General features: G+C 50.1%; 1 protein-coding gene across 4 annotated transcripts in view; it reads left to right on the top strand.

Moving 5' to 3' along the window:
* USP34 (ubiquitin specific peptidase 34) overlaps positions 1-16,247 on the top strand; it is a 274,188-nt gene that overhangs the window by 124,195 nt on the left and 133,746 nt on the right. For all 4 annotated transcript variants that reach the window (XM_077813985.1, XM_077813986.1, XM_077813988.1 and 1 more), the window contains 2 exons: positions 15,186-15,285; positions 15,478-15,637. In XM_077813985.1, coding sequence (XP_077670111.1) covers positions 15,186-15,285; positions 15,478-15,637 — 260 coding nt within the window. The remainder of the gene's footprint in view (positions 1-15,185; positions 15,286-15,477; positions 15,638-16,247) is intronic.

Below are 16,247 nucleotides of genomic sequence, written 5' to 3'. Positions count from 1 at the left end.
CCTACTAGAGATGTCCCTCCATCCCCCTATCCAGCTCCCAGAATGTCTGGACCTGATTTACAGAAGCACAACACTGCAACCTGAAGTCATTTAATCTGACTTCATGGATATTAGCTGGCTCAATACCTTTGAAAGAGATCCAAGAGATCCTGATCCAGTGCAGAAAGACCTGTGTACGAGAAGGATTTATTCCTCAGAATGGAAGGGGTTCTCTATATGGGCAGCCCAACACAATCTGGACCTGTTGCCGGCTCTGATCCCGAAGATCCTTGATTTCTTTTTGCGTTTAAAGCATTCTGGCCTTTTGTTCAGCTCCATTAAGGTCCACATTGCAATTGTTTCGGCTTGCTATCATCCTATACTGCTGTGCCTGGTCTTGTCTCACCTGCAGGTATTGAAGTTTCTCAATGGCCTGTTACATATTTACCCACTGGTCATGTTAATGGGCTAGTCAAGTTACTATTACAACACAAATCCTCTAGCAGGTCAACCAGATACGTGCCCTTCCCCCCTCATCCTCCGTATCTATCACTGCAGGTGATGATGACTCTCAGTGTACTAGAAGGCAAAAGTAAAGGTGCGAACAGAACAAGGTTTATTAAACAAAGGATTCCATAACCAATAACAGTGAACAAGCAATAAAGGACTCTGATGTTAACAAATGAATAAGCTTGAAGCCAAGGAACCCAAGCAATACAGATGGTTGGTAGGTATACAATAAAGCAAGAAAACTAATACATCACCATGTCTCTGGCAAACATAGTACAGAACAGGATCATGCAAGGACTCAGGGACAGGAACTCGGGAATACACAGGAACAGCGCGGGAAATCAGGAACGATCGGGAACAACAGGTAAATAGGTCTTCTGCTCTTCTTATATGGTCTTTTGGTCTTGACTTGATGTCTCTGCTTGGATCACACACATTAGATACTCGGCTGCTACTGGGGTGGACATCACAGAGTGCTGTGTGCTAAGTCCTTATATAACCTCCTGTCTCTAGGCAGATTACAGTTGTTACATATGATCAATTACTGCCTTAATTTCAAAAGGGCACCAACTTAACAAACAAGAAGAGGTACCAACATGGAGGCCAAACAACAACCCTGGAAAAATAAAATTGCGATTTAGGAATTGGCCTTACAGTCAGAGAATCTACATTTGCATGAATTGCAAGGGGACTGGGGGAGACTCTTGACCACTCCATCCTTTATGCCCTCAGAGTAGTGTGAGGAAGCGCAAAGCACATGCACAACCCTCATGGCAATTGGTGTTCAAAAGATACTGAGATTGTGGACATCAGGCATATGCACATGTACTGTGGGATCCAACATGATGATAACATCTCAAAGAACCACAGTTACTGTAGGGCAGAGGTAGTCAATAGGCAGACCGAGGGCCAAATCTGAACTTCCAGACACTTTCAGTGGACCGTACAGGTTGGAGCCGTGTGGCGCCATGGCTGCTCCCCAGCTGGGGTCTAACAGCTGGGCTGGGCTGGGCTGGGCTGCAGGGCACAGTGTGTCCTTGGCGGCTGCTTGTGCAGCCGCAGCCACACTGGCAGTAGCACAGGGATGTGTGGGGGAAGCAGTGACACACCCCTCCCCCTGTGAGCAGCTTATTGTGTCTCCACTACGCCCTGTCTCTCCAATCAGGGAACGATGTGGTGTCACATGCTCACTCTGCAACTCAATCAGAGGGCAGTGCTGTCTGGGCCCTGATTCAAATTCTTCTCTGCTTTCCCTGGAGACAGCGGGGCTGGCTGGACTATGGAGCGGCCTTGGGCCCTACTGGGCAACCTGGCTGGTAAGTGCCTGACAGGGTCCCGCAGCATCCACTTGTGCTGGGGCATCGAGTTTAGCACAGCACCCCCCTCCCCCACTCGGACTCCTCCTGCCTAGCCTCATGTCCACGGTGTCCCCACCCCGGCCTAGTGTCCTTCCCACCCCCATCCTTCGGGGCTGGTCCACAGAGCCCCCTCCCGCCCCAACTGGCCTCTTTTCCTCCCCAGTCTGCCTCCGGTCATCCGCTTCTGCAACATCCTGGCCTCCCCACATCTCCCCACGGCTACTCTCTGGAGTCTCCTTGTTTCCTACCACTACCAGAGTCTCTTTCGCTTCCTCTGCTATCCCAGTCCCCAAAGGGGCATTGCCCCACTAGCTAGATCAAAGGCCAGCAGCTTCACTGCCTGGCTCTGAGCTCAGAAGTACTCACCCACACCCACACCCTCCTTTGCTGCATATATCCCAGCTCATAATCAATTCCTTTTCCTCCAGCCCACATCTCTGCCACTCGGCTCAGTTGGGGGCACAGGACCATTTGGAGGAAGAAGGGGTGTGGCAACAGCAGGTGGCTCAAGCCAGCCCCGTGCATTCCATTTTCAGTTTAGGGAAATAAGGTCACCATACTGTCAGGTCAGGTGGGGAGCTGGCAGGAAATTGGTTGTGCAATCAGGAGCTATGGAGAGGAGCTGGGTAGGTGGGTGGGTGTCTGGATCTTGACTATACCTTGACCAAGAAATTTGAACCTTGACAAAAAATAATGTATTACCCCAGCTGTAAATAAGTATTCTGTGTATCTATTACACTACTGTTAAACCTGAGTAAAGATTTCTAATAATTAGTGGATATAAATTGTATATTAAGTAGTAATATTTATTCTTCAAGTGCTTGCTCATGTGTATTCGACAGTAGGTGTGCGTGTGTGCCACGTGCACCGGTGCAGGAAGTTTTTCCCTTAGCAGTACCCATAGGGAGGAGTGGCACCTCTGTATTGTGCTATAAGGGGAGCCGAGAGCTCCCCCCACCCTCAGTTCCTTCTTGCCGCCAGTGAAGGTGCGTCAGAACTTCTTGCTCCAGCGTTGCTGCAGCCTTTCCAGTTGATCTTAGGGGTACCTTTAGCTAGTTGCTAGTAACTCGTGGAAAGTAGTTTCTCAGTTGTTAGAGTGGGCCCGGGGCGTGCCCCGTGCTCCAGGCTTCAAGTTGTGTGACTCCTGTCACTGTTCCATGCCAAGGAGTGATCCGCATGCTGAGTGTCTCCACTGCTTGGGCGAAACTCATGTGAGTGAACGCTGTAAGATCTGCAGGTCTTTCAAGCTGCGAACTAAGAAGGAGAGAGGCATCTGGCTTCATGCTCTCTTCATTGAATCGGTGCTCACTCCAACTCCAGTACCCCGTGTGGACTCGGCACCGGGCGTCGCATCGTCGGTGCACAGTGAAGCCCACTCCACCAGTCGGCACCGTTCCCCTTCCAAGAAACAAAGGAAGAGCTCGACTTCGCAGCGGCTCTGAGAGAAGGAAGTGGGAGAGCCTGGTCCTGCATTGGGCAGCCCTCGGTCCCCCCCGGGCTCAAAACCTCCGACTAGTGCTGAGCGGAGTAGCCCAGCAGCGCCGACACGCACCTCTCCCGCGGTCAGGATGCCATCAACGCTGGAGGCTCTGCAGGCCACATGAGACATTCTGAGCTTGCCGGTGCCCGGGACGCCACCAGTGGCGGGCCCCCGGTCCCGAGGCAAACCGCAGCTGGGCGCTCGACAGGCCTCCCCAGCACAGCGCAGCTCTCGCTCTGAAGACCGCTCTCTACCTTGTTCGGTACGCAGCGACTGGTCCACTTGCAGTTCGTGTCCACCACCCTCGACACCAACCAGGTTTCCATCTGGGCAGGAGTCCCTGGGTCCCTCCATTGCATGCAGCAGCACGCGCAGGCACTGAGATAAGCAGACGCTCCTCTTCACGATGCAGCTATCGTAGCTGGTCTTGGCACGACTGACGTCAATGCTGGAGCTCCCACTCTGTCAGGCGCTGTACACAGGGCTCCTGCCGCACGTCACCCGCACCGCAGCTCCAGGCGCTGAAGCGAGTCTTGAGACAGTACTTCCGGCGGGTACCGGTCCTTGACGTCGAGGTCCCAGTCCCGTGGAAGACAGCATCGTAGGCACCACCACCCCCACTGCTCCTATGGTACCATTCGGTCGGTGGTGACCTTGGCCTCGGCACCCAGCCGCCCCTTGCTGGGCTGTACCGCTCAGCCGGACCAGATAGCGCCACCGGGCCCTCAGCATGGACAGTGGCAGGGGGCCCCATGGCAGGGACAGTGGTGTCAATGGGCACCTTCTCTGCCGATGCCCACTCAGGCGAGAACCCGCTCAGTGGCCGGGGCATCCGAGGGCCCATCAGCTTCATCTAGGTAGAGGGATAAGTCGACAGGTCATGAGTCATCGGCTCTGTGCCTGGACTCTGACCTGGGGGTTGATCCCCTGGCACAGGCTGAGGCCCACAGCCCAGTGCCGGCCTCCTCTCCTGCACCAGATGACACCATCACGGCACCGCTGCCCTCTGCTCCACAGGAAGACTTCAGGACGCATCAAGACCTGCTAAAGGGGGCAGCGTCGAGCCTCCAGCTGCAGGCCGAGGAGATGGAGGGCCTGTCCGATTCCCTCTTTAATGTACTGTCCCCCTCGGTGCTGGACTGTGTGGCTTTACCCCTTCACAAAGGACTAGCCAACAACTCCAATGCCTTGTGGCTAACTCCTGCCTCTTTGGCCCTGATTTCCAAGAAGGCTGAGAGGAAGTATTTCTTTCCAGCCAAGAACCACAAATACCTCTACTTTTACCCAGCACCTAACTCTCTCGTAGTGGAATCTGTGAACCACCAGGAGTGGCAGGGCTAGCCCGCGCCCACCCCCAGGAAAAAGATGCCAGGAGACTAGACTCTTTCGGTAGAAAACTTTAGTGCTCTTTGGAGTTTTCATCTCAGGGTGGCCAACCATCAGGCCTTACTGAGCCGATGTGATTTTAATTTGTGGGAGTCCCTGCCCAAAGTTTGAGCCACTCCTCCCAGAGCGGGATAGGAAGGACTTTAAGGCATTGGTGGACGAGGGGGCGACTGCAGCCAAAGCTGCCCTGCAGGCAGCGTTGGACACGGCAGATACGGCAGCTCACTTGATGGTCTCCACAATCTCCAAGCGCAGGGCATCATGGCTCCTCCTGTCCGGGCTTTCGGTGGAGGCCCAGTCCCTCATGCAGGACCTGCCGTTCGATGGGAAAGTCCTGTTCACCGAACAGATGGACGTCAGGCTGCATGGGATGAAAGACTCTTGCACCATCCTGCAGACCTTGGGCCTATACGTCCCTCTGGCTAAGGACAAGGGCAAACCGCAGACGTCTGCTCACCCTGCACAGAACAGATGTGAGCCCCCTTACAAGAGGCTGAGAGACCAAAAGCACTGGCCTCAACAACAGTCCCGCTCTGCCCCACAGCCTGGGCCCTCTAAGGGCAAGATGCAGGGAATGAGGCGGTTTTGACTATTTGCAGGGGAGCACCAGGGTAGTTGTCATGGAAACCTCCCTACTAATAAAGTTTGTGTTCGGCAACCAATTGTCTGCCTTCCACGGGGAATGGTCACGAATAACCTCGGACCGCTGGGTCCTCAACACCATTTCCAAGGGCTACAAGTTGCAGTTCAGTTCACCCCCGCCCAACCATGCCCCCATCCCTGGTGGGCTTGGGGGACCCAGAGGACGTTCACCTCCTAGGTCAGGAGGTGGAAGGACTACTACGCCTGGGGCGGTGGAGAGAGTGCCAGTAGAATTCCAGGACAGGGGCTTCTACTCCCGATATTTCCTGATCCCAAAGGCGAAAGGAGGTCTCAGGCCCATCCTAGATCTGCGGAATCGCAATCAGTTTATGGTCCGCTCCTAGTTCCCCATGGTGTCCCCTGGCTTCTATTATCCCCTCCCTGAACCCGGGGGACTGGTACGTGGCCCTGGACTTTCAGGACGTGTATTTCCACATCCGTATTTTCGAAAGATGCAGGTGCTTCCTCCGTTTCCTGGTGGGGCCCAACCACTACCAGTTCATGGTTCTCCCGTTTGGCGAATCCATGGCGCCCAGGGTATTCACAAAGTGTATGGCGGTGGCAGCGGCCTACCTCAGACGAGAAGGGGTCCAGATGTTCCAATATCTGGATGATAGACTTCTCAAGGGCAACTCACGGTCTCAGGTAAGGGCGCATGTGGATCTGCTCCTGTCTACATGTGCCAGTCTCGGCCTGTTAGTAAACAAGACCAAATCAATGCTCGTCCCAGTATAGCGCATAGAATTCATAGGGGCACTACTGGACTCCTTAAGGGCCACAGTCTCTCTCCTAGTGGCAGGTTCGAAACCCTTAAAGGTCTCATCGCCTCGGTCATGGCTTTTCCGGTGACAACAGCAAGGGTGTGCCTTCAGATCCTGGGACACATGGTGGCGTGCATATATGTGGTCTGCCACGCCAGGCTCCGAATGAGGCCCCTCCAGCAATGGCTAGCCTCCCACTTTTCCCAGGCACGGGACGGCCTGGGCAAGGTCCTCACGGTACTGACCCCAGTAATTGCCGACCTACAATGGTGGTCCTCCCTGGGCAACATGCTCCAAGGGGTTCCTTTCCGGGAGATGGCCCCGTCAATAGACCTGGTGTCCAGTGCATCGGAGTTGGGCAGGGGAGCCCACATAGGGAACATGCAAACCCAAGGGATGTGGTCAATCTTGGACATGTCCCTCCATATAAATATCAGGGAGCTCAGGGTGATACGGTTGGCGTGTGTGGCTTTCATCACGCAGCTTCACTGCAAGGTGGTCAGAGTCCTTACGGACAACACCACCGCGCTGTTCTACATCAACAGGCAAGGTGGGGCACGGTCCTCGGCTCTGTACCGGGAAGCTCTGAGCTTATGGGAGTTCTTTATAGGCCATGATATCTCCCCGAGGGCTTTCCACCTATCGGGCGCCCGCAATACACAGGCCTATTGCCTCAGCAGAGTTTTCTCCCCCCATTACGAGTGGTCGGTCCACTCAGAGGTCACTCACTGGCTCTTCTGAGAGTGGGGAATTCCCCACATGGACCTGTTCGCGACCTGCCAGAACCGGCGTTGCCCCTGGTTTTGTTCCGGGCAGGGGTTGGGAAGGGATGCGATCTCAGATGCCTTCCTCCTGCAGTGGTCGGACCAGCTTTTCTATGCTTTTCCACCATTTCCCCTTATAGGAAATGTTCTAGAAAAAGTGAAAACGGACAAGGCATGTATCATCCTTATTGCCCCAGCCTGGCCCCATCAACACTGGTACGGGACCCTACTGGACCTGTTGGCGGCCCCTCCGAGGAGGTTGCCGCTTTGTCCAGACCTCCTCTCCCAGAATGAGGGCCGCCTCCTTCATCCCGGTCTGGCCGCTTTCCACCTGACAGCATGGCTGCTCGGGGGCTAGACGAGGAGGAGAGGAGGTGTTCTGAGGAAGTTAGGCGGGTCCTCCTGGAAAGTAGGAAGCCGTCCATATGCTGGACGTACCTGGCGAAGTGGTCCAGATTTTCCAGGTGGGCAGGGGAGCGGGGAGTCTCCCCATTGTCTGCACCGCTCCAGCTTATCCTTGAGTACCTCGTGTCCGTTAGGACCCAAGGGCTGGCACCCGCCTCTGTCAGAGTACACTTGGCGGCCGTATCGGCCTTCCACCTGCCGGTGCAAGGGCACTTGGTCTTCTCCCATACTATGACCTCCCGCTTCCTGAGAGGCCTTGACCATTCTTTCCCATATGCTAGATCCCCTGTACTGCAATGGGACCTAAACCTGGTGTTGTCCCGCCTCACGGGGCCTTCCTTTGAACCCTTGGCCACGAGTTCCTGGTCTCACCACTCCTGGAAGGTAGCCTTCCTTGTAGCAATCACGTTGGCCCAACGTGTCTCAGAGCTCAGGGCCTTGACCTCGGAACCTCCATATATGGTCTTCCACAAGGATAAGGTCCAACTTCGCCCACACCCTGCATTCCTCCCAGAGGTGGTTTCCGCCTTCCATATGGAACAGGACATCTTCCTTTCCGTGCTCTGTCCCAAGCCCCATTCTTTCAATGGGGAACGCCGCCTCCACACGCTCGATGTGCGCAGGGCACTGGCCTTCTACCTGGATTGGACTAAACCGTTCCATAAATCCTCGCAACTCTTCGTTGCCTCGGACGAGCACATGAAGGGGCAGCCTATTTCCACCCAGCGCCTTTCTTGCTGGATCACCTCGTCCATACGCGCGTGCTAAGATCTGGCAGGGGTTCCCCCGCCATCGATCGTCAGGGTGCATTCAATGAGGGCTCAGGCCTTGTCGGCTACCTATGTAGCCCATGTCCCTATCCAGGACATCTGTAGGGCTGCCACCTGGTCTTCAGTGCACACATTTGCTGTGCATTATGCGACCATCTCCCAAACTAGGGATGACGCTGGGTTCGGCAGAGCAGTACTATGTCCCGGGAACTCATGAACTCCTACCCACCTCCAACAGATATAGCTTGGAATCACCTACTGTGGAATACACATGAGCAATCAGTTGAAGAAGAAAAGACAGTTACCTGTTCAGTAACTGGTGTTCTTTGGGATGTGTTGCTCATGTCTATTCCACATCCCGCCGTCCTTCCCCGCTTTTGGAGTTGTCCGGCAAGAAGGAACCAAGGGTGGGGGGAGCTCACGGCTCCCCTTATAGCGCGATATAGAGGCGCCACTCCAAGTGTCGCAGCGGTGCTCCCCCCCTATGGGTACTGCTAAGGGAAAAACTTCCAGCACCGGTGCACTTGGCGCGCACACACACCTACTGTGGAATAGACATGAGCAACACATCTCGAAGAACACCAGTTACAGAACAGGTAACTGTCTTTTGTGTCACACAGTTTGTATTATGGTTTAAATAAATGATTTTTATTTTTCATATATTGTAGCTAAGATTCATCATATACGTTTTTAGCAAATTAAATTTAAGTGACTGTTTGAAACACTCTGGTACATATATTTCTTTCATTTATATGTAAGTGTAAATCTAAAACAATTTATTTTGGACATACTTTTGAGGCCTACCCCTCCACCCTTTAAGTAGAATACTCAGTAAATAATTACATTCATTTAATTGAGAGGAGAATATATTATCAACTGCTTTGAAAAATAGCCTTTAATTATTTGCTATAAAATTTAAGTCTTTGTTTAAAATACTGTGTAAATTTGTCAACAGTATGTTAAATTGAAAAAATCTTGACTCTTCTTGAAGAATTTGTTGATGGATATCTGTGTGTGCCTTAAACTTTTTTATATATTCTAATACTGCAGACTTCAGTGCCCTTTATTTCCCTGAAGTATTGGTTAGATTGAAAAGACACTTTCAGTTTATGTTTACTATCTTTATTCACTATTTCATATCTCTACTTGTTTTTTATTCCATTTATTCGCTGTTTACTTTCTTCCTGTTGAAAGCTCTTCGCACATCTGAAGCCTGTTCTATAGACACGTTTATGGCACCACAATATATAAATACAAATTAAGAATGACACGTAAGCTTTCAGTTTACAAAGAAACTGAGGAGTGAAAAGTACTGTGTAGCAGTGTCCTCTGAATCATTCACCTCAGCAGCTTAGCTTTGTTGTTTTGACTTTCAGTTTCTGTGGAGGTTGCCAACCAAAGCTAACAGTGCTATGGGCTTCCTGTGTTTGATAGGAATACTGGATATCAAAGTATTCCTCTATAATTAAATTTTGCTAGTGTTTAAAGTGTAGCATTAGCAGTAAGGTTTACAGGAGGGTTATGTTTGTGGATCATGACCTTTCCCCCCAGTCTGAGAGATTTGGGCTGCATCTCCCTTTGAATCATACTGAAAGCAGTTCATACTTTTCCAGGGGGCTCTAAGGCTTCGTCACATCACTTCCAGCCTCATGCCAGATTATCTTCCTCAGGCCATGCATACAGAATTGACCCATTATTCCTGCCTATTCCATTACCATGTTTATTTTTAAAGCTAAATTTTGGGGCAGACATGAGATGTATTCTCCCTTCCTCTATCCATCACCTAGGTGATGAAATTATTTTGAGGATTATATCCTATAATGCCACCTGCTGACCTCATTTCTTCCATTTGTTTCTATCTCCTCAGTAAAGTAGGCTAAAAATCCTAGGTGAAAGGCCAAGAGGTACTCCATTTGAGAGAAGGCCCTCTCAGGAGCCACAGGAAGGAGCTTTGCCATAGTTGCTCCCAGCTTAAAGACTCTTGTTTTGTCAGCAGAAAGGTTATAAAGGACAGCACATTGGGGCTCCCACACCACCCAAGGCACTTCCAGATATACCTTTGCAATGGTGGGTTAGGCCTTCTTGGGATCCAGCAGCCAGGTCCTTCCTCAATGATCAGAGAATAAGTACAAAATTCTTTCAGCTTCCTCCATCTGTCCAGTCTACCTTGAAGGTGAAATGGTAAAAAGTATCGGCCTCCACTCTCATGTTCTTAACTGGTTAGTAGAATCCCTTGGCATTTGTTGTGACTCTTCTTTTTTTACCAGGAGAAGGATCTCCTGATTGATCTCCTGCATTTCCTCTCCAGTTATACATTGGATAATGGGGGGAACACAGGGACTCAAAGCCATCCCTCTGACTTATCTCTCAAATGGGAACACCACTTAGGACAGGTTCTCAGATGTGAGGGAAAATCCTCTAAGAGGCAAAAGGAGCAAAAAGTCTCCAAAGACCAGAAAACACAAAAAATACCAAGAAGCCTTTCAGATACTCATCTTATTCCATTAGGTTCTATCTGATCCCCTGCAAAAGAGAATTGTCAGCTTCAGACCAAGGTAACACCATGCCAGAGATTAGAAGAAGTTTTTTCCTCCATACACATTTAAGACAATGGGGAGAAAGGTGGTGACCACCATCGAGATTTCATCAGGATAAAAAAAAAGCAGCCAAATCCAAGGGTAAATAACTCCATCCAAATCCAAGACAGAATTTTCCATCTACCTTCACTCCTCCTTTGAACAAGTCATTGTGAAGGAATAGGAGACATTAAAGTCATTAAATTCTACTTACTTCATACTTCCTAATGTTGATTCACAAGGAGTCATGGCAGAAAACTCTGCAACTCCTCTGTGCTTTTTGGGTTTATAATACATGGAAAGAAGAGCTCCTTATTCCCTTCTTAGAGGGCCATCCACCTTGGCTTTGAAATAGACACAAGAAGAGTCAGTTTGTCTGACAGAGCAAAGTTTCAGGAAGATCCTGATCAGGTGTCATGCATTAAAATATCATTCATTTGTTTTGCCTGTACACCTAGATCTTCAGGTCTCTTGCATAAAGATTACTCCATGGGCAAGACAGTTCATGAGAGTTTCAGGGATTGCTCTTAAAAGTCCCGGAACCATTCCCAAAGAGAGATGCAGAGCAAATTAAAGATGCCATCTAGAGTAATTATAACCCTCAGTTCGTGAAAACAGAAGAACCATGGGGTGGTAGCATCCTCTATTCACAATCTGTACTCCAAAGTCCTGACCTCAGATGTGGCAACCTTGCAGGATGGTGAGCTTACTTGAGCTGCCATGTTATACAGGAAATGTTGTCAGAAAGGCTCCAGAACATCAGCTTGCCACAGGTGTGATTTGGTCATGATAATTTTTCAGGGTTTCCAGGATCGCTTGAGAAAGGATAACATCTTGGTTCAAGTTCATGACACAATGACTGTGGCATACGTAAATCAGCAAGTGGGCACAAGGTCACATAGCCTCTATCTATCTGATCAACATAAGATACAATGTACAAAAATGCAGACTAAAAATTTGCTGGCAGATACATAACTGAGAGTGGTCCTTAAGCAAGGATTGTTGCAGCTGATATTTAGGGAGCCCTCCAGGTGGATCTGTTCACATCCAGTGAAAACAAAAAGGCCTGGTGGTTCTTTATTAACTAAGACGACCAAAGGTCAATAGGAACAGTTCTTTGAGTGCTTGCTCATGTCCATTCAACTTAGGTATGCGTGCTCGCCACATGCACCGGTGCTGGAAGTTTTTTTCCTCAGCAGTATCTGTAGGGTACCAGCTCCGGCGCCCCCTTGAATGGCACACATATACCGTGGTATATAGGGCGCCGCCAGCTCCCCCCACACTCAGTTCCTTCTTGACGCCAGTGATGGTACTGGAACTGTTGCTGCTTCAGCTAGCGCAGTTGCTTTCTTGTTTGTATGAACTCGTTAATTCTTGTATTATCGTGTATATAGTTTTCTGTTAGTGTTAGTAAATCCCTTATAGACTTCGTAGCTCCCAAAACGGGACTTTGCCTCAGGACGGGGCATGCCCCAGTCCTCAGGATTTAACAAGAGGCCCATGCCCATTAGTGATTCACACAGCAGCTGTCTGTGTTACTTGGGTGAAGGGCACATTAGTGAAAAGTGCAAAATTTGCAATTCCTTCAAGCCAAGGACTAAGAAGGAGCACGATATTCACTTAAGAGAGCACCTTGTGGAGTCGACTCTCACCCCAGCACCAAAGCAATGCTCCGACTCGGCACCGAGCACTGTGACCTCAGTACACAGTGCCACACCGGGTCCGTCCACTGACCAGCACCAGTCCCCATCTGTTGCTCCAGCTAAGAAGCCCAAGAAGATGGTGCAAGGTTGCTCTACAACTTCCCACAAGGGACAGGATAAGACTGTGTGCGAGCAAGGTCCCATGCTAGGCAACTCTTCACCCCTGTCGGGATCTCGGGCCCAAGGTCCGGTTGAGTGGGATAGCCCAGCCCATTCACCAGCCACCCCAGATAGTGGCAGAGGCCTCCGCCAGCTCCGGGTACCGTCCACGCCAGAGGCCTTGCAGGTGGTGGAGGAGATCATGTCCCTCCTGATGCTGCCCACACCGGCTCCTGCGGTTCCCTGGACCGCCCTGGTCCCCCCCACAGCGGCACTGTTCCCTATCGCGGGGGACGTCCCACCAGCGCTCGCCCTCCTGTAGCTGCCACGCCTCTGACTGTGAACGACAGATGCAGGGCAGCCCCGTTCAGTCCCTGGAACTTGGGCATGGGTAGAGAGGCTTGAGGTGCAGCTCGCCAGCGTCCGGGTGCAGACCTTTGGAGGCACGTGCCCCCCTGGCAGGAGTACCAGTCCCTGTACCCAGTATCTCCAAGACCATGGTACCTCTCCAGAGATTTGTTGAGGGATCGATGCTACCATTCCTCGGACCGTCACCAATCCCCTAGGAGGGCATCACCGCGTGTGGGCACTTCCTGGCGCGGAGCTACCCCTAAGAACAAGGACTCCTAGGCCACGTCTACGTTACCCACTGGATCAGCGGGTAGTGATGGATCTATCGGGGATCGATTTATTGCGTCTAGTGTAGACGTGATAAATCAATCCCCAATCACTCTTCCATCGACTCCGGAACTCCTCCATGGTGAGAGGCGGAAGCGGAGTTGATGGGGGAACGGCGGCCGTCGATCCCACCCCACGAGAACGCAAAATAAGTGATTCTAAGTCGATCTAAGATACATCGACTTCAGCTATGCTATTCTCGTAGCTGAAGTTGCGTATCTTAGATCGACACTCCCCCGCCCCCCCAGTGTAGAACAGGCCCAAGAGACTAGACTTGTTACTAGACGCCCGTAAGGTTTATTTATCCTCTAGTCTCCAGTTGAGAGTGGCCAACCATCAGGCCCTCCTGGGACGCTATGACTTTAACATGTGGCAAGCCCTGGTCAAGTTCAAGGGCTCCCTGCCTGAGGCTTCTAGGAAGGAGTTCAGGGCAATCATGGAGGAGGGCACGACTCTGGCCAGGGTGATGCTCCAGGTGGCGTTGGATGCAGCAGATACCACCACCTGAACCATGGCCTTGGTTGTCGCCATGTGCCGGGCATCCTGGCCGCTTCTCTCTGGCTTGTCCATGGAGGCTCAGCAGTTGATGCAAGACCTTCCCTTCGATGGGCAAGCCCTGTTTGCGGAACAGACAGACAATAATCTTTCCATAAGTCGACTCAGCTTTTCATCTCTACAGCTGACAGAATGAAGGGCCTCCTGATGTCCACACAGAGGATTTCTAACTGGATCACCTCTTACATTCACACCTGCTATGGGTTGGCGGGAGTCCCTCCACCGCCGATCGTCAGAGCCCACTCAACCAGAGCTCAGGCATCTTCGGCAGCCTTCCTGGCACACTTCCCAATCCAGGATATCTGTTGAGCCACGACGTGCTCCTTGGCCAGAGACGACGCTGGGTTCGGCAGAGCTGTGTTGCAGTCTACACATCCGTGAACTCCTACTCATCTCCGAGGGGTACTGCTTGGGTCTCATCTAGGTTGAATGGACCTGAGCAAGCACTCAAAGAAGAAAAGACAATTATCTTTTTCCGTAACTGGTGTTCTTTGAGATGTGTTGCTCATGTCCATTCCACAACCCGCCCTCTTTCCCCACTGTCGGAGTTTACAGCAAGAAGGAACTGAGGGTCGTGAGAGCTGCCTATATACCGCGGCATTTGCGTGCCACTCCAAGGGGTACCAGAGCTGGTCCCCTACAGCTACTGCTGAGGGAAAAAGTTCTGGCACTGGTGCATGTGGCGAGCACACACATCTTGAAGAACACCAGTTAGGAAAAAAGTAACTGTCTTATAATGGCTCACAGATAGATGAATTGTCTCCTGTGTGTTTCCCCCTTCCTCCCTCCCCCCCCTTTCCACTACTAGAAAAAGGGATCCAGAAGATTAAAAAGGGGGTCAGATGAAAGTGGCCATGTATGCTGTGATAGTCAAACCTAATGTAGCTTTCATAGAGATCTTTATTCCATCTCTCCAGCAAGCCAGGATCTCCCATCTCAGGGTTTGCTTCTTCATCCCACTTAAGAGTAACTGGGCCTAACAGTTTGACTATTGAGCAGCAAGTCCTATAACAACGTGGGATATTCCTCTCTGAGCTTTTTGCAAGCCTTGTGTCATTTTTGCTTACTCAGGAGTTTACACAAAGTTCTCTGATGGATGCTAAGATACAAAGATTAACTTCAAGCAATCAGGCAGTCCAGCTTCCATGGGTTTCTTTCAGGATGACTTAGGCTTGGCTTTAAGATCTTCTACCATCATTTCTGACAGTCTCACTGCTGAATAGTACTATCACTTGAATGAGCTTAAGTTTTTGGGTAGATAGCACAATGTTGTCAAGGTTCCTTAGGGTAGCATTTGTTTCCAAACCAATAGTCAGACCTATCTTTCCTATCTAGAGTTTGCCCATAGTGCTTCAGATGCTCAGGTCCCACCCATTCGTGGCTTGGCCCAATCCCAGCATTCTGTGGGAGTATCTCCAGTATTAACAGGAAAAGACGCAGTGTAAATGTCTCAAACTGGGGGAGAGATGATTCCCAAGAGAAAATAACTACGTGACAAATTTTTCATTTGTCTTAACAGTTGTGTGGTATGGACCAATTCTGGGGCATTGCTTTAAGAGCACAGTCTGGTGATGTCAGTCGAGCAGCTATCCAGTATATCAATTCTTATTACATTAATGGTAAGAGTTCTCAGTTTTATTTACACGGGTATACTAAAATCCAAGGATATTGTACAAAATAATCTTAGTCATTTTTTTGTTAAAAAGAAAATCTTTTAAAGAATATTAGTTTATCTTGTTTTAATCTTGAGTGCTAAAACTTGCAGTTTTCAGTACATTCGGCACATGGTTACTTAAATATCTGACTTGCAGGTAAAACAGGTCTGGAAAAAGAACAAGAATTTATTAGCAAGTGTATGGAGAGCCTTATGTTAGCTTCCAGTAATCTTGAGCAAGACTCCCACTCGAGTCTCACCATAATTGAAAGAGGACTTTTAATGCTAAAGACACACCTTGAAGCTTTTAGGAGAAGGTAAACAATTTCTTCAATATATTTTGAGTTGGGATTTATTGTAATTTATTTTCCTATCATTTGAAATTTGAGTTAAGTGAAATACTGAAAAACAGAGATGTAAATTACTCATTTGGTTTCCTCTGTGTAAAATGGGGATAATAATACATACTTAGCAAATATTTTGTGTGAAGCTTAGTCTGTTAAAGGTTTTTGGCCAGGAAAAAAAAGATGGTTGTCCTCTTTTGCTGTTTCATGATTAGGGCCATATCAGATTCACAGTCCATTTTGGTCAATTTCATGGGTTTTAAAAATCTAAAATTTCAGATATTTAAATTTGAAATTTCACATTGTTGTAACTGTAAGGGTCCTTACCCAAAAGAGGGTTGTGGAGGAGTCGTAAGGTTATTGTAGGAGGGTTGCAGTATTGCCACCCTTACTTCTGCGCTGCTGCTGCTGGCAGCGCTGCCTTCATCTGGGCTACCGGAGAGCAGTGGCTGCTGGCTGAGAGCCCAGCTCTGAAGGCAGCGCCGCCGCCTGCAGCAGTTCAGAAGTAAGGATGGCATGGTATGGTATTGCCACCCTTACTTCTGCGCTGCTGCCTTCAGAGCTGGGCGGCTGAAGAGTGGCA

Source organism: Eretmochelys imbricata, chromosome 3 (assembly GCF_965152235.1).
Source record: "Eretmochelys imbricata isolate rEreImb1 chromosome 3, rEreImb1.hap1, whole genome shotgun sequence".
Taxonomy (NCBI): domain Eukaryota; kingdom Metazoa; phylum Chordata; order Testudines; family Cheloniidae; genus Eretmochelys; species Eretmochelys imbricata.
This window is presented reverse-complemented; position numbering and strand designations above follow the sequence as displayed.